General features: G+C 43.5%; 1 protein-coding gene across 1 annotated transcript in view; it reads right to left on the reverse strand.

Moving 5' to 3' along the window:
- Positions 1-10,322: 10,322 nt before the first annotated feature.
- Positions 10,323-24,894, reverse strand: part of Cep152 (centrosomal protein 152) — a 64,027-nt gene continuing 49,455 nt past the window's right edge. Inside the window, exons 23-28 of the mRNA XM_036186595.1 lie at positions 19,538-19,702; positions 17,231-17,327; positions 16,401-16,504; positions 13,869-14,025; positions 13,577-13,689; positions 10,323-11,575 (exon numbers count right to left, since the gene is read on the reverse strand). Coding sequence (XP_036042488.1) covers positions 10,593-11,575; positions 13,577-13,689; positions 13,869-14,025; positions 16,401-16,504; positions 17,231-17,327; positions 19,538-19,702 — 1,619 coding nt within the window. The 3' untranslated portion in view covers positions 10,323-10,592. The remainder of the gene's footprint in view (positions 11,576-13,576; positions 13,690-13,868; positions 14,026-16,400; positions 16,505-17,230; positions 17,328-19,537; positions 19,703-24,894) is intronic.

The raw sequence follows: 24,894 nt of genomic DNA on the forward strand, positions 1-24,894 counted from the left end.
CTTGTGCTTACTAGGCAAGCACTCTACCACTGAGCTAAATCCCCAACCCGATCTTTGTTTTTTATACTGACATTTTATAGACTTGAACAGAAATTCTACGATACATGAGCAAGCTTTAAACACACTTTAAATCCCTTCTTCTAAAATCTGCCCTGCTATACCCAGGCTATCACGTGCTGCCTGAGACCACTAGAGGGGAGTAAAGCATTAAATGCGACCACAGTGTAGCTCCACCTGGAATCCTGGGTGGCTCATGCTTGCAGCTGCTCCCTGTTCGCTGCTTCCAATCAACCCCACTTAACTGCTTCAAAGCACACAGAAGTGAGAGGGAATCCCTGTGTCCATATGGACAGCTTTGAGAGCACACATTCCTCAAGCAAGAACAGCTCTTTAGACACCGGGGCGTGCTCACTCCAGCTCTATTTCCATGGTGACAGAACCGTTCTCTTGGAAGAGCCTGCTGTTGAAAACAAATCCTCACAGGAAGCAACCACGATGTGACCCTGCTCCTTGTTTTCAGAGATCTCTGCACCCTGGCTGGCAAATTCCTTGCCTCTAGAACAGTGGTTCTCAACCTTCCTAATGCTAAGACCCTTTAATACAGTTCCTCATGTTGTGGTGAACCCCCAACCATAAAATTATTTATAACTGTAATTCTGCTATGGTTATGAAATGTAATGTAAAAATCTGATATGCAGGAAAGCTGATACGTGACCTCCAGAAGGGTTGTGACCCACAGGTTGAGAACAACTGCCCTAGGTGCTTGATCGCTGAAGCCAGTTGCTGGGGAAGGGCAGTGGGCAGAGGAAGAAGGCTGCCCTGTTGGGGTTGCTCTGGAGAGCCAGCTTAGAGGGCCAGGTATTGAGAGAATCCAGGCATACATGTATTCTTTGGTTTCTGTTCCTGGGTAAGGGAGTGGTGTTCCTCAAGTTATAGGTTCCCAGTGGTTACAGAATGTAGTAACAGAAGGACACTGTTCACTTCTGAGTCAGGTAACCATAAGTTTGGTCAATTAGCTCATTTCTAATAGTGATGGAGAACTAGTAATGCAGTCTTCTTCAGTCACACATGACCCTCTACCCTCCCTCCCTCTCTCCCTCCCTCCCTCCCTCCCTCCGAGTCTCTCCTTCTCCCCCTCCTTTCTTCCCTCTCTCACCCTCGCTCCTGCCCCTTTTTCAGTCCCTCCCCCCCTCTCCCTCTCTCCCTGCCTGCCTCCCTTTTCTCGGGGAGCAGTGGTCCTTAAAGTCTGAGCCCTGAGCTGGCTCCGGCCGGCAAGAGCTGAGACGAAAGACAAATTGAGCATTTTTCAACTTCTTCTATCAGTTCGGTATCAGTCAAGCCTGCGGCCATGCTCCATTAACCTTACAGCTGTCCGTCATGTGGACAATTTACATAGTCTCAATTTGTATAGGCTAAGCTATAGGTCCTCAGAACTCCCGTTCTCACTTGGTTATCACTAAGAAAGGCTCGAGGTATATGCTTGGGCAGGATCTGGATGGAAAGGAAACGCCATACTGGACTCACATGCTTCTGTTACTCAACCCCAGGTTACTCACTTAGTGAAGGGCTTTTACAGATGTGAAAAAAGTCCCACATCAAGTGACCCAGTTAAGAGGATTACCTCGTATGAGCCTCACTTCCCTGTACAAACAGACGATGCCTGTGGACATTAGCTTCGGCTGGACACATGGGCTTCCTGCCTGCTGCTGCATTCTTCCCTGGGTCCAAGGCTTTGGACTTGTGTATCCAGCCCCAATGACGCATGATCAAGTCCTTAATACTCCCTGTCACCCATCCATCCATCCATCCATCCATCCATCCATCCATCCATCCATCCACAATCTGTGGTCTGTGTTGCTTGCTGGTTCTGTCTGTGTCTGGATGCCAGCTGACTTTCCTTCACTTACACCAGAGCAGATAAGGAAGGCAGTTGGTTTGTGGGCTTCCCTGTATCTTCAGGCCCAGCCTTCTTGACCGCTGCCATCTTTTTATGTGACCGTCTTCCAGGACAGAAGACACAGTCACAGAATTCAGGGCAAAGGCTGTTAAAAAGGCGAGAGGTAGGAGGAGATGAAGACAGGAGGGGGAGGTTGAAGGGTGGCCTGGGAGAAGCAGAGGAAGATCCGGGGTAATAACAGGGATACAGGAAGTCTAGCAAGAACACCTGCCTTTACCAGCACCTCTTCATGTGTATGTGTAAGTAGCTATGTGTAAGTAGCTATGTGTAAAAAGCTATGTGTGTAGTTTTATGTGTAAATAGCTATCTCTTAAGTCAGTTTTCATAACTTCTGGGTTGTTTATTTGGGACAGAATATCTCTACATAGCCCTGTCTGTCCTGAAACTCACTATGTAGACCAGGTTGGCTTTGAACTCAGAAAGATCCACCTGCCTCTGCCTCCCTACTGTTAACTCCCATCAGACTTACTTCAAGGTTTTTAACACTAAAAATTGTGACCTGTCACTAATATGCTGGCTTTAAAGGTACACAGCAATGGGGCTGGAGAGATGGCTCAGAGGTTAAGAGCACTGACTGCTCTTCTAGAGGTCCTGAGTTCAATTCCCAGCAACCACATGGTGGCTCACAACCATCTGTAATGAGATCTGGCATCCTGGTCTGTATACCAAATAAATAAATCTTTAATTAAAAAAAAAAAAAGGTACAGAGCAATGGCAGTAACATGCTACCACTTATAAAGCAAGACACACCACTTCATGTGCACCTGTGCATACACACTGGATACACGCTGTGCTTCTGGGGTGGACTTCAGGTGAGGGCTGGAACAAGCAACAGGGCTTTCCATGCACATCTGCTTAGAACTTCTATCACTGATGTTAATTTTAGAAATGTGCTTGTGAACAAACTTATCACAAATACTATTTTATCTGCTGCACTGGCAAAAGACTGGATATCCACATGCACAGAAGTTGCTGCTGCCATCTGTGTTTCCAAAACATAATCCATGGTGACAGTGACCCAGCCCTCCCCAGGAAGGTATTTCCACTGACGATTTTACCTGGCCTCAGCAAGTAATGAGTTCTGCCAGTTAATGAACTTACAACAACCAGTTCACACCAGGGCACAACTACTCACTCTGTGTGCTCACCGGGAAAGGGGAAACCTCGGAGCACACAGAGTCAAGGTTTCTAGACTAGAAAGGGAACACAACTGTGTACCCACTTAAATGGAAGCCAGGCATCTGTTAGGGTATGCATCTTAATGAAGAAAACAAAGCTATGACTGCCCTGGAGGAGGCAGGGTACCATGGAAATATTTTCTCCGACAGAATAGTATTGCAAAACTGGGCCTAAACAATTATCTATGGTCTCTAGAAATCATGGAGGCAAAGGCCAATGGGGGCAGATCAACTTATTTTGTATTCCTAAAAACCCACAGAGAAACTTGGTGTGGTTACAGTGTATCAGGATGAGAGTGGGTTTGCCAGCAGTAACCACTGAGGGTAGGGCTCTCTGGTAAAGCAACTGAATGTCCTGAGAAAGCAAGTATGTGTTGTAGGCCCAGTGGAATTTGCTTAATAAGTTGCACATTTGACATTGTAGGTCAGTTCTTCGGGTGCCAGAGACAAAGCTCATTATATAATCACATACTTGTCCTTGCTGGGAATGAATACTGAGGAAAGACAGTCTCTGTTGTTTCCAAGCTTTCTCTGCTCAGCCAGTTGCTGAGGTGAGCAGCCATCAGAGGCATGTTTTGAAAGCTGAGTCTGGTCTGGAATGTCTGCCCCTTACACCTACCTTAGGCCTTCTCGGGAGGAAAGAGCACAGGTCCTCCCAGCGGGCACCTAGGGGCAGGAAAACAGACTATCTGAGCTTGACCTGAGTCAGGGAGCAGAAGCTGATGATGCCAAGTTTTCCAGCTTACAGATTTCTGGCTGTTTGGCCACAGATTTTTTTTTTTTTTTTTTCCAGCTACAGTAACATGGTCTGTGGGACTAAGGACAAAAGCCTCTTCAGTTCTGACAGTCTTTGCTGCACATGGTGCCCATATCCAAACCGCATCAAACTCCTGTGTTTGTTTCTGGTCTTTACAGGCTTCTCTAAAAAGGACAAAGTTTAGCACTTCACTGGAGGAAGCCAATGGGTGACCTTGGAGCCTTTGAGATGATTTGCTTTCTCCCAGTATTTAAGTGTTCACTTTGGAACAGGTAAATAAGTGCAAACAATCCATCTTCAAGGAGAGGCCATGTGAAGGTCAGCCTGTACTACCCGTATTCAGGCGGTGGCTGGAAGAGGGAAACTGGCTTTGAGCAGATGACATCTTTATCTCTAGATGGAGATGCTGCCAACTTTTCTTTGGCAATGGGCCAGATACATACCGATCTGAGAAGGTCCTCTTTTCTTAAAACTTAGTTTTAGGCCAACCTCTGTGCATCCTGGAAACATAAGTTTGCTTGATCTAGAATTGATACACTCACATGTCATTTTTACCAAGTGCTGAGAGAATGGAATGAAAGGCGTCAGTGAGGTAAGATTTCACATCCGGAACCTTGAGGAAGCTAATACCAGCACTATGCTTTGATTATTCAGCTCAGATGTACCCAATGCTTACGATGTAGGGGTGTCATGAGGCCCTTTGCAAAAAATCTCATTTGTGCTTTCCGACCCCATGAAACATGCTCTCATGGTTGCAGGAAGGCTCCAGTTTTCCCAACAACGAGGGTATGTAATCTCATGCAGTCCAGGAACATTCAGCAGGGTCTGGCCCCCTCCCTAGTTGGTGTAATCTTCCAGATGGAAATGAGGTAGGTCGAAAAACACACAGCCAGACACAGTGGCCAGCAGCGTGCGCCATGCACAAGGCATGGCCTGCAGCGTGCGCCGTGCACAAGGCCCGGCTGTCATGTGCCAGTCATTTTCAGTGTGGAAGGGGATGGATTTTTAAAAGCAACACTTTCTAGAGCTCTTCAGCCATTGGCTGGATGAGGGCTGTGCACCACCCTAAACCAATCAGGCACAAGGAACTGAGACCATTGTGATTCGCTCAGGCCAAAGAGGGCTGAGCTATAGAAAGGGGCAGACACTCCTCCTTGCTCTAAAAAATGGACAATGTTTGGTTTGGCAGAGAAGCAACAGCATCATCAACATATCCTCATTTCTTACATGGAGTCCAGGCTCAGCAGAAAGTGATGGGATGCAGATTTTAAATATGTTTTATCCCACGTTATATCAGGAGATTTGAAATTACGTCACCAGAAAATATCTAAATTCCTTTTTCATTTTTAATGAAACAAAGCAATGTGAAGTCTGTCTACTGTGTGCCTGGCTTTCCCACTGGCTGCTTAATTTCTAATGACAACATAGTCCACAGATAGGATCCTATCCCATAAACATAGAAGACTATTACTTGTTTACTGAGTGTGGGTGTGTGTGCACACACCTGTGTGCACCATGACACACATACAGAAGCGAGGGACAACTTGTGAGAGTCATGCCTCGTCTGTCAAATGAATCCAGGGTATCAAACTCAAGTCACCAGGCTTGATGACAAAGCACCATTACCTGCTGAGCCATCTCACTGGCTCCTAGTCCATCAACTTTCAACACTGACTAAAATCTCCTTCCCCCCACATCCGTCTTATATGGGAAGTCTGCTGAATTCATTTCCTTCAGTGGGAACACGGGGGAGAAGAGGAAAAGGTAAAGGATCAATGACACACGAAGGCAAACACAAACAGCACAGCAAAGCAACTGAGTGAATCACTGACTCCCAAGCTTCTGCAACTTATACGTAAGGCCATTAGTGTTTAACAGTGTAGCAGGAATCTTAACAAGTCTTATTGATAAAATCAAACCTTGGAGCCAGGTATTGGGGTAAACACTGGATGATCAGAGAAGCAGAACAAGCCACAGCCACCTCATCTTGCCAGTTCCTCAGCTGATCTTATTTCCTCAGACTGGAAGTCTCTGAGTCCTTATCTAGAATGAATCTCAGCTGAACTGCTGCTAGAAGCCTAAAAGCTTAACCAGCCAAATGCTTCTAGTTTTTGGTCTTCATGTTTTATATATCTTTCTCTTTCTGCCATCACTCCCTGGGATTAAAGGCTCACTTTCTGGGATTAAAGGCGAGTGTCACTATGTGTGGCTGTATCCTTGTGGCCTTGAACTCTGCCTCTGGAATGCTAGGATTAAAGGCGTGTGCTACCACTGCCTATTCTCTGTGTTTAATATTGTGGCTGTTCTGTCTCTGACCCCAGATAAGTTTATTAGGGTGCACAATATTTTGGGAAACACAATACCACCACATAATAGTTTTATGAAATGTGAATAGGAAAGGGTAACCTAAGATAGTAGGAAAATTGGAAACTTGGACATGGGTTAGTCAGAATTAACAAACAGAAAACACAAGATCAAAGACTCATGGCACAACACGGCATCACACAGAGAAGACCAGGAAGAGGAGAGTCTAAAACAATAACTGCATATGACATTTCCCCAAATATAAAAAATTTTAACATCAAAATTTTATTATCTGGTAAGATGTACTCTCACTGCCTCAATAGTGGCATGAATGTTATAGAAGCAACCAACCACTTCTGAGTTGGAAAATGTGCCACTTTCGAATTGTGACAGCAACCTAGACCTGCGCAAGCTCAAGCCAGACAAAATCCCAGTATTGGGGGTGGTGGTGGGCGTGAGACATGAAGTCCTACCCCTAATCAAGGAGCAACTGGCATTTAATAGTTGCTGGGTGTGTGAGTTTGGATGTAATTGGCCCCATAATCTCATAGGAGTAGCACTATTAGGAGGTGTGACTTTGGTGGAGTGGGTATGGCCTATTGCTTGCAAGCCAAGATATAGCCAACGCCATGTCTGCCTGCAGGCCACCATGCTTCCAGTCATGATGATAATGGACTGAACCTCTGAAACTGTAAGCATACCACCCCAATTAAATGTTTTCCTTATAAGAGTTGCCGTGGTCATGGTGTCTCTTCACAGCAATAAAACCCATATTGCTGTGACAGCCTGACCGTGTTTTTGTTTGAAGTAATACGAACTTTGGGAGTTTGGGTTAGGAAAGCAGTGGGATGCTTTAAGTGCTGCTTTGTACTAGTAGGAGCATGGAAGACAGTGGTGCTGAATGTGATTTGATGAACCATGGGGATCAAGAGATTTTAGAGGAGAAGAATATTTATATGTAGCCTAGAGACTGGTCTTGTGATATTTTGGTGAGGAAAGCGGCTACTTTTTGCCCTTGTCCTGTGAGAGTCCAGCTCCCACCTTTTGAAGAGTTCTTAGGTGGAGGAGAGAGGACTTAAATGATAGAAAGAGGGACCTAGACAACAAGACAGACAGAAACAGGATAGCTTTGGGAGGGTCAATACCCACCACCCTCGTCTTTTATTAAAAAGAGCTTTTTATAACATGTCAAGGAAAGAGGCAAAAGACCTTCCCCTTGAAAGATCAAAGCACACCATACAGTCAAGTGTAAACCCTTCCAAACACCTAGTAAACATGCCCGTGTTTAAATCATCTCCTTTGCGCAGCTCTACTGGGTAAAGCAAGCCCAGATTCTCTGACCCTGAGTAAGGTCTCACTAGATAGCCTCTGTGGGCTCCCACATTGTCCAAAGAGTCTGCCTGAGGCTAAAGTGAAAAGTTTTGGATTAATTCCATAGACAGTGGTAATCTCAGAATAGCCTAGTATAGACTCTGTTGTGTGGTTATTAGTGGTAACTCGAATGAAGATTTATAATGAAAAGGAGCTCACTGAGCAAATTATAAAATGTAAAACTTAAGAAGAAAAAGCATCAGGAAGTAGAGTGAAGTCCTGAGTTCAAGGAGGAAAATGGGTTAAGAAATAGGAGAGGGAATGGTGACCTCAGGGCAAGATCCCACTCTGTTAAGTTTCCAACTTTTGAAAAGGAACTTTAAAAAAGCTTAGAGCCAAGTGTGGTGGGGCATATCTTTAATCCCATCACTAGGAAGGCAGAGGCTGGTGCATTTCTGAGTTTGAGGCAAGCCTGGTCTACAGAGCAAGTTTCAGGACAGCCAAGCTTAGGCAGTGAAAGACAGAAAGCTGGTGAAGATGTAATTGAAGGAGGGGGCCATGTTCCAGCCCCAACAAGCAGCAGAATTTGGCAACTTTTGCCACATAACTATGGCTTTAGAATTAAGAATAGAAGAAATGAGTTTTGCCTCTATGCCTAAGGAAAGCCTCTGAGGCCAGGCATGTGTCAGGGGTGTCCTTGAATGGAGGCCTAATAGAAGCTATTGCATGAAGCTGTGAAGTTGAAGCCTACATTGCCTTGGAGACCCCAAGATGTTAGAGATGCCAGAGTCATGGGATATCTGCTGAGGAGAGCTGCTAACAGGGAGTAGAACTAGTCCAAGAGAAAGAAGTGTGTTGCAGTCAACAAAGATGAAAGGTGCTGGAGATCTAAAGAACATTTCGACATCAGACATGGAGATACAGAGTTTGGAGTTTGCCCACCTCGTTTTCGGTCTTGCTTTGGTCCAGGATTTCCTCACTATGCTCCCTTCCCTACATTTTGGAATGGTAATGTATATTCTGTGCCATTATGTGTTGGAAGTATGTGACCTGTTTTTTAATTTTGATTTTACAGGTGATTACAGTTAAGAGACTGCATGAATCTCAGAAGAGACTTTGAACTTTGGACTTTTAAACATTGATACTATGATAGACTATGGAGACTTTTGAAGTTAGACTAAATACATTCTGCATTATATTGTTACAAGCTTATGCGGCCCAGGGAGTGGAATATGGTAGTTTGAATGTACTTGACCCCCATAATCTCATATGGAGTGGCACTATTAGGAGGTGTGGTTTTGTTAAAGTGGGTACTGCCTTGTTGGAGGAAGTGTGTCACTGTGGGAGTGGGCTTTGAGGTTTCCTACGCTCAGGACACTGCCCAGTGTGTTATTCGACTTTGTGTTACCGGCAAGCCAAGATGTAGCCAGTACATTTGCCTGTATGCCACCACGCACTGTCATGATGATAAATTTACTAAACCTCTGAAACTGTAAGTGGTCATCCCAATTAAATGTTTTCCTTATAAGAATTGCTGTGATGATGGTGTCTCTTCACTGCAATAAAAACCCTAACTAAGACACGGGACAGGGAAAAGTCGGTTTAGGGTGTGACTTTAGCTAAGTTGACACAATGACTTGGGGCAGGCCCCACACCAAAGAGTCTATATACACTGTTGCAAAAGAAAAGAAAGGAGGGGAGAGGGAAGAGGACAGTGGGGAAGAAAAAGGGACCTTGTCTAGATAAAATTAATAAAAAAAAAAAAAAAAAGCAAGTTCCCACAATATGCTACAAGAGAATTCCATTAAATTAAAGGATTAAAAAAAATAAGGATAAAAAGAAAGGAGCAGAACAGCCACATCAAGCAAACAGTAATCATAAAAGGGCCGAAGTGGCTACAGTATTACTGTGGGATGAGCTTTAAGATAAGAAATATTAAATTGAAAGGGTATCTTATAATGGTGGAGGATCAAAACATTAGGAAGATACAACAAATATAAACAGACATATACACGTATGTACCTAACAACATATATACATGAAACAAAAAAGAACTGAAAGAAAATGTAATGAATATAGTCAGAAATTAACATAATCCACCCAGTAGGAAATGTATAACATGTATATGTGTGTGTGTGTGTGTGTGTGTGTACGCACACACGCAGAGGACAGAGGTAGCTTTAGATTCTGGAATCGGCATTAGACAGAGTTGCGAGGCACTCTTCTGTGGCGCTAGGAACTAAACTTGAGTCTTCTGCCAGAAAAGCAAGCGCTCTAAAGCACTGAGCCCTCTCTGCAGCTCTCCATAGCCCTTGCTTACCGGGACAAAAGGCAAAACCCTCAGCACAGTCAGGGCAGACTTGGTGATGCCATTAACCAAAAACCTAAGGCACATGGAAAGCTTTCAGTGAATGGGAGATACTCTTGTCAGGTGAAAGGCACTCCACCACAGACCATAAAATCATTCTCTATAAAAGAACTGGAATCATTCAAATTATATTCTCCAAAAACAATGGAAAAATAGGGAAAAAACTGTGTGTATATGTTGGGGGGTGGTTCCCAAATTCTTGGAAATAAAGTGCATATTTCCAAACAATGCATAGATCAAAAAACAAGTCACAAGGAAAATCAGTGAAAACTAATATACAACATATTGGTATTTATGAGTTGAGCTTAACACTACATCTGGCTGGTCATATTCACAAGTAACCAAAGCCTGTATTTTTTGAGTTGATTTCAAGCATGATGTCAATGTACCATTTCTAGACTATAAACTACAAAATAAATCATGACAAATCTACAGATTACACACAATTTTATTAAATACTTTAACACTGCAAAATAAGTCAGCTTATAAATATAAATGTAGAGGGCAGAGTAACTGAATACAGCACCACACAGCACATCATCCAGGCCCCCAAGATTAAGGCAGCACCAAGCCTCAAGTAACTACATGAGAAAACTTTACTCAGGAATAGAATCAGGCACATTAAACTACAGATCTCATAATTGATTTTCAGTATAAAGTATTCCCATCCAGTTTCTTGTGTAAATAGTAATGATTCTTCTGGAATATGGCACGTGATTAGTCTAGATTGGCAAACGGGCTGTCAAAGCCACTATCTTGCTGGCTAGTCGGGGGAGCAGTTAACTTTCTCAAAGGCTTTGGGCACACTGATGATGGTCCTGTGCCACGCAGTTTTCTGAAATCTGGCTTTGGCATATCCGTGTTCTGCTGGGATGAGTGTCCCAGAGTCACACCCATCTTCCCTTGCTGGGAATGCAGGGTTTCTCTGGGCAGATCTGGAGTGTAACCACTCCGACGAACCATATCACTTTTCTGGGCATCTGGAAAACAGCTGGCTTCTGAGAACTGTCTCAACTCAACACAGTCCCCCAGCATCTCCGGAGTCTTTTGTGACAACAGAGGATGACTACCACAGGGTAAAGTCCTGTCAGAAAGCCAGCCTGGAGAGCTTCTAGGCCCCCCTTCATCCTTCACTGGAGTGTCCACACCCTGACTTGTCTTAGACACAGCACTCTCAGTTTTTGTTAGAGAGCCACAAATAGATGCTTTGAGCCTTGGTATTTCACGGGGACCTCCAAGGCTTGTGTGTATGGATCCTGAAACACACCTAGGTAAAGATTTCTTTTCAGCAGTTCCAAGGAAGGGAGTGGCTGAATAAAGAAGTGACTCAGAGCCAGCTCCACCAGGTGGGCCTTCCTTCTCGTGCAAATCAAAGCCGCCTTCACCCCTGTGTGGAACATACTCAGGAGCAACATTCTTCGCCAAGATGTCTGGGGGCCTGCGACTCTCATCCCCACACTGACAGTCTGAAGGCGAAGCTGTGGAAGTCATGGGCTTTATTTCTCTGTGTTCTGAAACCTCTAACTGCCTCTGGAAATTAGATGCAGCCCTCCTCCTAGGAACCTGCTCACACACACTTCTGGGGATAGTTGTTCCACTGTTTGGTTGGCTTCCAATGTGCTGTGGAATATTCTGATTCACACCATTCCTTTCTGATCTTTCAACGCCCATCAGCACCTCCGAAGTCAGGGGAAATGCTACTACGTGCAAAGGACACAAAGTTAGGAGCACAAGAATTAAGAGAAAATGAACACTTTAAAGAGAACTACATATTTATAATTTCGTGTGTTATCAAAGAAAATGCATCAGTGATAGACAAGTATAAATATTCTTTTACTCATATCCATAGCAATGGTAGTTTTTGTGGCTGAAACGTTACATCCTGTGCTGGCTAGTTTTATGTCAACTTGATACAGCTGGAGTCACCAAAGAGGAAGGAGCCTCATTTTCAGCCGTTCCATCTTTTTTTGATGGGTACCACAACATCTTAAGAGCTGACTGCAAAGCAATGTTGCTCTGAGTCTGATGTCAAGCATGAAGTTTCTGACGAAGTGTGCAGAACAACTCCATGGTACTCAGAAGGAACACCCTCTGTAAAAGCCAGGACACTGCCCCAGAACAGAGGAAAACAGCCACAGAACGGTATCTGAGTAGTGACCTTGGAACCCTGAGTTGACCAACAGAAGCTGGTTTGACTGGGGGCATGATTTTCACATCCTTGCCCCCAAACCAGAAGTCGGCTTTCTTGTTACATGCCACTGCCCTTTGTACCTAAGGGGCACCAATCCAAAACGTACACAAATAAAGCTTGTGGCTCTATGAAAAACATTCTGGGTGCCTGAACAATCTCTGCTTCCAGGTGACCAGAAGGTCAGAAGTATTTCCACATAGGCATGTTAAGTGTGTCTAATTGGGAAATAGCAATTTTCTCCTTGTATTTCTACCAGTGTGTACTTTTCAGACACTAAAGCCATGTTCTATAGTTTCACAGGACATCATTTCATTATCACCTGTCCCTTTGATGTATGCGCTACTTTGCCTGCTTATGCATTTACATTTAAACTCTAATAGCCCCATTTCATCTCCTTGTTATCAGTCTCTATTACCTTGAGTTCTTGTAAAAATAGCAAGTATCAGTATTTCGTGAAACCCTTACCCCATTTACATTCAGTGGTTGCTGATGTTGCAGCCTGCTTTTAGTATCTGTTTATGAATGTCTTCTAGCTTTTTCTCTTTTCTGATTTTGTTAGACTAAAACTTTTTCTTAAAGGTTTTCCTCTAGTAGTCTGGAAGTCATATATTCATTTCTTCTTCTTGGCTTCCCTAAAGCTTACATCTCTCTAAGAACAGTCACTCTCTTCTGAACATCCTCAGGGTCTGCTTTTTAAGTAGTCTTTTGCCTTCGGTGGGCATCGTTTGCTTTGTTCTGCATATGGTTCATATCTCTTTCATGCTGATGATGTTCTCGAAATGCATGGTGGTTCTGGGTCACATGTTTACTCGTAGATGCCTTGAATGCAGTGTCTGTCTGTGCTGCATGACTGGAGAGCTGGTTGAGGGGAACAGTTGTGTTGCAAAGAGGCAGAAAGACCTGACAGCTGATGCTCAGGATTCTTGACGCCAGGCAGCCAGCACTCTGGTCTGCCTCCACTCGGCCCAACACTGGGGTTGGGAACGGAAAAGAGAACGGAATGGGAAGGAGAGTGGTGGAGAAGGGAACTGGAGAAGAGGAGAAGGAAAGGGGAGAGATGAAACCAGTATTTCCACCTGGGCACTGTTCTACACCACCAGCTCATCACCGGCCGGCACCACGGGCCACTGCGTCTCCTGGGCCACAAGATCCTGCATGTGACACAGGTTTTGCTGTTGCCCTACCTGTGCTGCTGTGGGGCAGTTTTGGGCTGAGGTTTCCCCTTTTCTCACACATCCTAGAGCTTCTGGTCTACCAACTGCAACTGCTCAAAATCCGGTTACAATTTTGCCCTTTTTCCCATGCTTTGTCAATTAAAATCTTGTCCACCACTTCTCTGGATGGATCGGCACAGTGACAGTTGGTGACACTGTGCAGTCTACCTGTGGAAACTGTAAACCGATTTTCTCCTTTCTCCATACCCCAGGTACAACCTTATAAACTCTGACTCCTTATGGAGCCGCCTTTTTCCATACAGACAATACCAGCCATCCAAACGAAGAGAACCCACCTGAGTGGCCTGCCTGCGCACACCTGACTCCGCAGTCTGACTCTGCGACTGTTCCCAACAACTCTGCCATGGTAGCGAGTTTGCTAGCAGCGTTCATAATCTTCTTCTCAGCTCTGTGGGGATTCCAGAATATAAAATCAAAACAGTTAAAAATGTAACTCACAAGATCCGCAGTCCTGGGATTGTTTCCTAATAGCTCTGCCAATACCCAGGGAAACCCAGCCTAAACTTCTCCCTTGATCACATAAACTGTCCTGGTGTGGTCAGGACACACAGCGTACACTGAACTCACCCCTCTTCCTTTCCATTATCCTGCAGGATCTGCTGAAGGCAGGTCAGATAATACTTGCGCATCTTGCGGGCAGTTTGCTGCCGTTCCCGCAACACTTCCGCCTTTACCATTTCTGCGGCTCTTTCCTTGCTCTCCTGAATGTATCGAAGCATGTCACCTGCAGAGGGTGAAGAAACCCCCACCGTTTTCACTGCTTCTCCAAAAAACAGAAGGTGCAAACTTCGGAGCAGCTTTCTGGCAGATGAGGTGAAGGAAGCCTAGATGAAACACTGTCCTTCCCATGCTCTTTGCAGTGGAACACTTCACAGTGCCGTTTGAGTAGACTCAAAAGAAAAGCACTGTTAGCTCTAAGATGACGATGCCTGCATGTGGGGAAAACCACGATGTATTCTGTTATATTCTAAAACACTCAATGAAGTGAGCAAGCGGAATTGTGCTCTACTGTACCTTATGATTCAGTTGAGGAAAGAACCCCCAGGAGTAGGCAGAAAGGAGGAAAACATACATTCTTCCCTGTGCTCTAAAGGTCTCTAGTCCATGCTCAGCCAGTGCTTTCAGTAAACAACTCACAAGGGTAGCACAAGATGTTCTGCAGAGTGGGGAGAACTATGTTTCCTGCTGAAAGTCACAGAAAATCATATAATCCATACCTTTCTCTTCCTCACTGTGGCTCTCATTTGTACTACTACTGGTTAAAGCTAACTTATAAAACTAAATCTAGGACTACATTCTACATCTAGAACTTAGCCACTCCTACTATTTCAGGAGTGCCTACTCACACAGGAACTGCCTGGTCAATGTCAGTAAACATCTGGAAAGTAGATGCTCTGTGTACAAATGCTAACTGGGGGGTCCACTTTTCCTTCCATGAGATGGGAAAACTGAAATGATGTTGCCACATTAACCTCCAATTACCCTTCTAAACGTTAAGTAGTTAAGTAAAGCAGATCATAGGCCTTATATTTCAGGAGGAAAACTGCTTCATTTCCACTTCTTGTAAGAGTTGTTTGTCTTAACTATGCCCTCTGCTAGTCCGGGGAAAAATAACTGAGAACTCTCACTGATGAAACTGACTGGCCTTTCACATCTACAAATGACTTTGATACTCAGCAATTAGAATCTGAGACTTTTCCTGCCTTTTGTTAAAAAATGAAAGCAATTTTAGGAGGAAAGTCTGTTTCTCTACATAAGCCCAGACTGCTGTATGAGACACACCCATGCCATGCACTTTCGTAGATAAAACAGGAATCGGGGTTGGGGATTTAGCTCAGTGGTAGAGCACTTGCCTAGCAAGCGCAAGGACCTGGGTTCGATCCTCACCTCCAAAACAAACAAACAAACAAACAAACAAACAAACAACGCAGGAATCTTTACTCTGGAGACACCCTGGAGATGCTCTACAAGGCAGCTGGTACTGACAAAGCCCTGACAAATTCATAGTCATTTGGAATAAGAAGAAATAATGCTGACTAGATTCATCCCCACAGTTCCTTTATCTACCATAGTAATCTGACTTAGAAGACACACACACACACACACACACACACACACACACACACACACACACACACCCGTCCCTCCCTCTGCACAGGCCGCAGAAGCTCTGCCTCTGAGTCATATTTCAGTCTTCCCATGGCATGTTCTTTACTACAAGTTATGCTCTAAGGCTACTACATTTTAAGGTAATTTGGGTCTAACGTCTAATCAAAGATTAAAAAATGATAATCAACAATATAAAAGTAACTACTCTTAGGAACTAGAGATGACTCAATGGTTAAAAGTACTGGCTTCTGTAGCTGAAAGTTTTCCTGTGTCCCACCCGGTCTGTAGCCACTCAAACCCAAGTAAACACACAGAGGCTTATATTGTTTTTAAAGTATGGCCATGGAAGGCTTCCTGCTAGCTAGCTCTTATATCTTAAATTAACCCATTTCTATTAATTTATGGTTTGCCACATTTTCTGTGGCTTTACCTATGTCTCATTACATGTTGCTCCTTGGGTGGCTGGCTGGAATCTCTCTCTGCCTTCTTCCTGTCTCTCTAGTTAGAATTTGCCACCTGCCTCTAAGCTACCTTGTCATAGGCCAAACGGCTTTATTTATCAACCAATCAGAGCAACACATATTCACAGCATACAGAAAGACATTCCCCCATCTGGCTTCTCTTGCAGAGGATCAGGTTTTAGTTCCTAGCATCTACACAGTGGCCCATAACCATCCCTAACTCCAGTGCCAGGGGAACCTGATGCCATCTTCTGGCCTCCACAGGCAACAGGAATGCACATGGTGCACAGACACATACTTGAATACATGAAAATAAAAATAAATGTTAGAAAAAAAAGCCTACTGGTGTCACTTGGGCAACTAATCCATTACTATGAAACATTTGAGATGGCATCAATAATCTCTTCTAAAGCTGAAGAAAAAGGCAGTTTAGAAAATTCACTAAAATGGTAAACCCTGATTTTCCACTTCATGACAGTGCAAAAGGCCTACCCCAGCAAGGATCTTGAGAATCTCTTTAGGGACTTACGTTTAATTTTTTTGACCGCTTTAATGTACTGTCCACGGAGTTCTTCCAAGGCCTGCCTACTGCATGGCAGCCATGAATTCTCAATGGCTCCTTCAGACAGTGACCTAACCAAAACAAAACAAAAAACCAACAACAACATTGCAGAACAATAGAGGCTGTAAATAAAAAGCATCACTTGAAAGAGCTACATGCATTCTTATAATCTAATAAAATGACATGAGATATGCCCAGGATGCCACACAAAGGAACCACCATTATTCAGTTATTTAATATAAGAGGAAAGCTGGGGTAGAAGCTCAGTTGGTAGAGGGACTGCTTAGCTTCCATGAAGCCCTGGGTTCCATCCCCAGAAATCAGGAATCAGAGTGCTCACCTATAACCCCAGCACTCATTGGATTGAGGCTGAAATTCAAGGTAATGTTGAGCTATATTTGAGGCCAACCTTGGGAGACATTAAACCTTGTCTCAAAAATAAAAGAAAAAAGGAAATCAGCAAATCAACATTATGATTGCCTAAGTAATTACTGGCAAATCCACAAGGTGAAAATGTACATAGCTACTGAAGAGCATGTTGTAGGAGGTTCCTAGTAACACAGGGAAATGTTTCTCTAATCTTATTAATGAAGGGTTATAATAATCCCCAAATCCCAATTTTTTGAACATCGTACACACGGCATGAATACATAAACAGCCTAAGTGATATGAAACAATGGAATAATATAGTCTTCCTTGTGAATATATTTCATGTGAAATAACACAATGATTCAGGGTGACATTTCTACTAATATTAAGGCGCTTAGAATGAGATGGTCTTAACTGTAAAACTTTACCGTGGTGGTGATCTGCAAAGGCCGCTGAATGCCTCCAATTTATTCTTCATGTCATTGTTTTCTTCTATTAATTTTTCAACCACTCTGCTGTTCTCTTCTACGACAGAAAGTCAGCATTAATCTATGAAAGTGCTTCAGAGGGGGCTGCCTACTTTCCAGTTCTCTCTCGTGTTTCCTCCCCAGTCAGCCCTGCACTGAACCTTCCCCTATGCAGTTTTCTCAGCATTTAAAATGTTTCTTCTTCATCTCCACTGCACATATCCTGAAACTGGTGTCCTACTGCCTAGGGTATGCATGCTGAGCTTCCCAGCTGAAGAGAAGCTCTCCAGAATGAGGCCGTTTTGTTTCTTGATGTGCTTCTGCTGGAACTCAGTGTTGCACATGGTATGTAAAAATTCTACCAGCAGCTACACTCCCCACCAAGATCTGGGTCTTCTAATTCTAAGTATGCTCAGCTCCTAGTACAGAGTTCATGTTCATAAAGACCATCATTCAGCAAGAACCCCAACAGAAAGTAAGAAGAAAATAACCTAAAGTAGGTACCATTCTTTTAAATCGTGTAAGGTGTTCAGAAGAGGCTGACAGAGCCCAAGGGCTGTGTAGCAGAAAGCTTGCCCTGCAGAGTGCAGACCCAAGGGTAAGCCCTAACTCAGTTTACTGGCTGATGGGCCTGAGCAAATTCCTTATCTTTCTAAGCCTGAGTTTGTCCCACATGTAAAATGGGGATAGTGTTACACATCTTAACAGATTACACACTAATAAAACAACGACTTAGGCATATCAATTCTCAGTAACTGAACAAAGCCACCCCATCAGCAGACCCTAAGAACTAAGACACAAACACAGTGGACATGGAAGCCACTCACACCCACTCTATCACTCTTTGATGAATGCTTTCAAAAAAGGAACTCAAAACAAACAAGCATAACCACAGGACTCCTGACATAGGGTTATGACAAGAATGCAACACAATTATCAAATGCCTTACTTAATTTTGACCCTGGCTCTTTGATCAGTACACTGTTTTGAAAGAAGCACCACCTTTCTTAGAGCTTTTGAATGATACAAGATATCAACTTCAAAAATCACTACACAAGGTCTGGCGACACATGGCTTTAATCTCAGTGCTCAGGAGGCTGAAGCAGGTGGATCTCTGTGAATCTAAGGCCAGCTTAGCCTCCAAAATGAGTTCCAGGCCAGCCAGGGCTATATAATAAGATCCTGTTTCTAAGTAAGTAAATAAAATAAAATAACCATTTCACGATCACAGCGTAGAGTGCTAAATACTACTATGTAAAAATTACAAACACTGAGGAGGGCTTAACAAGAAATTGTTACATCCAGTCCTTTAGCTGCCTTGTGAAGGACAGACTAGCAGATATGGAAGGAAGCAGAAAGGTGTGAGAGTGTCAACATCTGGTAAGACCAGAAGTGAAGTGAAGCCAAGAATAAGTGAATGGGCTTGCTGGCCTCTCCCCACCCCCACCCCGACAACTGTTTGAGACCCCGGCATTCAGGTTTGTTTTTATTATTATAATTAGTCATTCAAACAGTTACTGTTTAGTATAATGTGGGTACTATGACTCTGAAGACAAGTAAGATAAGGCACATCCCGTATTCTTAAGAAACAGTTTGGATGGTAGAATCCAGAACAGCAACAGGGAGAATGGAGGAGGAACCCATACAGCGGTGCCCACCCATCTCCGTTGGGAAAATCAAGGACTTCACAGATACAACATTTTGTGAGCTAATCCTAAAGCATGAAAGTTAGACCAAAAGGTAGACAGCAGGGTCAAGGACACAGGACAGAGTGATAACACCACAGACAAGGCTCAGCAGCAAAGAAAACAACTGGAAATGGCTCAAATGTCCAGTCAAGAAGATGGGGTAGAGGGAGTGGAGGAGGGGAGGACGGAGGAGCCATGGAAGGCCAACAACTCCCTTCTTCAGAGGGGCCATGGGAAACAGTAGTGGACAACCCTGTCAGCATGCACGAGTGGACCGGATGGAAGCTGGGCCAGACCCCCATGCTTTATTTATGCTACTCCCACTTGCCAGAGCTTGACTTGATGAACACTTCCATTTCCAGTGCACAGAGCATCGCCTGACACACACTCAGGCCTCCATGTCTCATCGATCAAGAAAGGCATGCTAAGCTCTTTAATTCAGTTAGTAAATACAGATCCAAACTGGATTATATCAGCTCCACAAGAGCACTTGTGCCCATGTTAACAAAAGCGTTTTGCCTGAACATGGGAGCCAGGACCCGCCAGTCTCCCAGGGTCACAGTGAGCCGGAAGTTCTGACCTCCAAGTTTCTCCACTGCAGCCTTGTGTGTCCTTTCTAAATGCTGAAGGTGCCTACAGCACTTCTCCAGCTTCCTTTTCAGCTCTCGACACTCCTGCGTTTCCCTTTCAAGTTCTTGGAAGCAGTGTCCACAGCACCAATCTTTAATTTCAAAGATCTTTTTATCTGGAAAAAAATGAAATAATACAAAACCTTTTCATGAAACTGTTTGGGTTACGGGCAGGCAAGAAAAAAGAAACCCAGCTGGTAGAACTCATGACCAAAGGCCACAGCATAATTGAAAGAAAGAGCAGGGTGCTCAGGAGGCCAGGTCTAACTTTGGTCCCAATACTTGTTGGCATGGCTACTTAGCCTCTGTAAGGCTTAATGTTTTGGTACATTAAACTCAATAACGATATCCAGTTTAAAATTGCTATGAAACCAATGCCCAGATCTTAATATTGAATACCATTCTCCATAAAGGGAACTTCATAAAAGACTTCTTAAGAAATGGCTAACTGGGGCTGGAGAGATGGCTCAGAGGTTAAGAGCACTGACTGCTCTTCCAGAGGACCCGGGTTCAATTCCCAGCAACCACATGGCAGCTCACAACTGTCTGTAACTCCCATTCCAGGGGACAACACTCATGGCAAAACATCAATGAGGGAAAAAAAAAAATGACTAACTTCAAAAGTAGAAGATGCATGTACTAAATGAAACAAAAATATCTTGGCAAGCCAGAAAGTATAAAGTATTGAAAACTAAGAATATATGAATCATACCCATAATGACACGAATGGAGACAGGTAAATAGCTGAACAAATGAACCAGTAAGTCAAGATAATTGTTTTTGTTATTATAAAAACATGCTGAATGCCAACTGGTGAATGTAAAGAGATGTTCAGAGTTGAAAAACTTACCCTTTTCCAACAGGATAGTAAAGACAATCAGGCAAGAGTCACCAGTGACCACCATAGCCAAAAGAAAGCTGTGTGCACGGTCCTCAAAGGGCCTCTCTGCACACTGCTTACTGGCTGCAGATGGAGGAAGGGCAGCAATTATATAATGAATAAACACAATTTTGACCAGGTGATCAAACTTAACCTCAACAATAAAAGAAAAATGGCCACTGTGCTTCCAGATGTGAAAAGATACTATCAATGTACCCTTCTGGCCAAAGAGACACAATCTGAATGGATTCATGAGCAGAAGACAAACCTCAAATGAATAAGCTCTGGAAAAAGAATGGGTTTGTTGATACCCACAGAAGGCCTGTGCCTTTCCGAACAGAAACAGAGGGGGAGGGAATGGGGAGGGGGGATGTGGTTGGGAAGTAAAATAAATAAACTTAAAAACAAACAAAAAGAATGAGGGGGAAGAAAAGAAAGAATATTAGTCCTCATCATTTCAAAGTGATAAAAGACAAGGAGACACCATGGGAATGCTTTCTGTTAAAGGATGCAAAGGTGAAAATATTTTAATTTTGCCAAAACAAATAGACTAGATATTGTAACTATAATTCTTGCTTGATAATTGTTTTGTTATATGTAATTTTACTATGTAAAAGTTAAAACATTCCTTTTTTTTTAAAAAAAAAAGAAAGAAAAGAAAAGGGGAAGTGCTGTGGATATCACTCTGTATAAATAAAATTCTGATTGGCCAGTGGCCAGGCAGGAAGTATAGGTGGGACAAGAGAGAAGAGGATTCTGGGAGGTGGGAGGCTGGGGCAGAGAGACGCGGCCAGCTGCCACCATGACAAGGAAGATGTAAGGTACTGGTAAGCCACGAACCAAGTGGCAAAGTATAGATGAATAGAAATGGGTTAATTTAAGATATAAGAAGTAGATAACAAGAAGCCTGCCACGGCCATACAGTTTCTAAGTAATATAAGCGTCTGACACTGACTACAGGACACAGTGTAAACGAGTATAATGTACAGGGGGATGCTACCCTAGACATCCTTTAGGTGAAGAAAAATCCAATTACAAAGAATATAATGTGCAATAATCCATTTTTATCATGTTTACATAAAAATACATAATTGTCAAGATGAAAAGAAGAAAACCTTCATGGCCTTTGGAAGTCAGGCTCTCTGTTGCCACAGGCTGGGAGCTACTGTGAGCGCAGCTGTGGTGGAGTACTGCAGACCTACTCTTCCTGAAGCCAATGGTGGGTTCCTGGGGTGAGCGTTCATAACTTACCTCACACTATTTATATTCTTGGCACATATGAGATATTTCATCATCGGTGGTCAAATTACTTAAACTAATAAGATTAGGAAACGATAACCAAATCTAATATCCCCCATGGTAACTTCTGGAAGTGGTACTGTGGTAGTTTGAACGTAATTGGTTGCATAGGCTCATAGGGATTGGCACTATTAGGAGGTGTGGCTTTGGTGGAGTAGATATGGCCTTGTTGGAGGAAGTGTGTCACTGTGGGGGCGGGCTTTGAGGTTTCCTATGCTCAGGACACCGCCCAGTGTGTCAGTCGACTTCCTGTTGCCTCTGAGTCAGGACGTAGGACTCTCAGCTATTCCTCGGCCTGCACGCCCCCAGGCTCCCCATCATGATGATAATGGACTAAACCTCTGAAACTGTAAATGAGCCACTTTAATTAAATGTTTTACTTTTTAAAAGTTGCCATGGTCATGGTGTCTTTTCAGAGCAATAAAAACCCTAAGACAGGTACTGTAAAGGACTTTAAAGGATTTAGTCTTTCCTAATGAGTTTATAGATGTGCTCACAGGAAAAAGACAAGAGAAAGGAAAATGAATTTCTGTTCAGTGCTGCTGACCTTCAGTCAAAGCCAACTTCTTTCACAAGAAGCCAAGTCACATTTAAATTTTAACTCTACCATTTAATAGGTTACAATGTAACTCTCAAGTTATTACAAATGTGATACATGAAACAAAATACAAATTAGGTGGTACTGCCACCCACTAAACAAACTCTCAATAAGGTATTCCCCGCCACCTAGAACTACTCAGCGGTAAGGGGAAAGGCTCTGAGAACACTGACAAAACCTGCCAACTAGAGACCACTGTGACCTATGGTGTGAAGTAATGAGAACGTGTGAGTCAACGCACAGTTCTGTCCGCTCTTGGCATGTTACAACAGAGGTGCCAATTACGCAGAAGAGTATGTGTAGGGCAGGGTCAGACTCAAAGGTTCAGTATCTTGGTAAAAACAGACTCTTAGGAATTTGCCAAGTCCTAGTTCAGAAATCTCAGTGACTAAGAAGCAGCCTCACAATCCCAGGTAAACTCTGAATACAAAGGGCTACAGCATAGTGTAAGATCTAAGTTACTTGGGGCTGGAGAAATGGCTCAGCAGTTTAGCACACTGGCTGCTCTTCCTGAGGACCTGGGTTCGATCCCCAGCACCCACATAGGGACTCACAGCTGTCTGTAACACCAGTTTCAGGAGATTCAATGCCCTCTTCTGGCTTCTGTGGTGCATAGACATAAAAGCAGGCAAAACACTCAAACACATAAAGTTAAAATTTAAAAAATTTTAAAAACATTACTCAAAAAAGGAAAAATTTTACTGCATCAAATGCTCATGCATTACCATGTACTTTGCTATGTTAGAAATGAGTAGAGGAAAAGCTCCACACCTGTCCTAAAATCTATATAAATAAAAAATGGTCAAAATGCACCAGAAAGACTCGCATTAATGAAACAGTTGAAACGAGGCTTGCAGGATGGATCAGCAGGTAGAAGCACCTGCCACACAACCCTGACTGCTAGAGTCTCATCCCTAGATCCCTAGGGGAAGGAGAGAACAGACTATAAAGTTGTCCTTTGACCTCCACACCTGCACGATGGCACACGTGTCCCTACCCTACCACTGCATGGACGGACGGACACACGGACGGGGACACACACACACACACACACACACACACACACACACACACACACAAATAGAAATATAAAAAGAGAAACAACTGGGGAAATAGGATTAATGGAGGTGGGGGTCTTAGGAAGGCCAGAGGGAGGCCAATACAGAAGGAGGGAGAATGGATAACAACACTAAAGATGTCTGAAATAGCCATAGGGAATCATATCTTATATTTACCTGATATTATATGCAATACTTACATGTGCATACACACACAGAGTATAAATGAAGTTATGACACTTGGGAAGATAATATCCTCCCCACATCCCCCCCTCAAGTCGGAGATCTAACAAAATCCCCAGAACCAGGCATGAGAAACCTTCTTTTGAGTTGTTGGTCAAGTTAGCCCAAGAGACTCCCAAAACAATACAGTTATTTATGCTGCCATATGTCTCCTCGCCAAAGTTGAAGGTAAGTCCCTGTGGCTGCAGACCACACACACATTGGGGGATTTGAGCTCGATTGAACCTGAAAGACTAGCTTTCTTAGTACCAGAAGTTGATATGCAGGTTATCAAGGGAGGAAAGCAATCAAGTCCTACCCAGTTGTCATGCCTACAAACCACAACAATGCCAGCATGGCAAGATATTCCTAAAGGTGCAATAGTGGCACTTATAACTTGGCAGCAACCAAGAGCTTTGTGATTGGACTAGGAGGCCCACTCAACAAGAGGGAAATCATGCCTGGTACTGTCAACCCAGCCAACCACTATGGCTAGTGAAGTCATAGATCCTAATACTGCCACTTTCCTAAATCAGTATAATTTTAACTGCATTCTAAAGTTATCCTTACACCCACAGATAAACGAAGCTCTCACCTCTCTTCTCAAAGAATATTCATTTTTGCAGAAGAAAACTATTACAGGAAGCCACAATTGCCCAAAAATGCAGAGAGCAGCTGACTGTTAGGCACCCATCTCTAAATGACACATCTACAACACTACTCCTACACCCATGGCTCAGGGAACATCAAGGAAATGATGGAGGGGGTCTAGGAAGACTGCTGTAAGATTGTGCCTTCTAGATATGACAGGGAAGAAACACTAATGAAATCTCAACAACATGCCTGCTTACTAAACAAGATCTGAACAATTATAATACCAGGTGACATGCCAAAGTAGATGAGCTAAATCTCACAGGGCCTCACCCCTAAACAAGAACTACAGGCAAATAAGGCAAGCAAAAGAGAGGGAGGGAAAGAGAGAGGAAAGGAGGGGGAGGGAGGAAGAAGAGAGAGGGAAAGAGAGAATTAGTCTTTCCCAGAGATGAGCACTTTGACCCAATACTAAATGGTCTGCCCTGAAATTATATATAGAACCAACACTAAACAGACTCAAAAGGTTGCATTTATCTATTTATTCTCTCTCTCTCTCTGTCTCTCTCTCTGTCTCTCTCTCTGTCTCTCTCTCTCTCTCTCACACACACACACACACACACATACAAATGATAATAATGAAATAAAAAGAGATGACAA

The sequence above is a fragment of the Onychomys torridus genome, chromosome 4 (genome assembly GCF_903995425.1).
Source record: "Onychomys torridus chromosome 4, mOncTor1.1, whole genome shotgun sequence".
NCBI classification, from domain to species: Eukaryota; Metazoa; Chordata; class Mammalia; order Rodentia; family Cricetidae; genus Onychomys; species Onychomys torridus.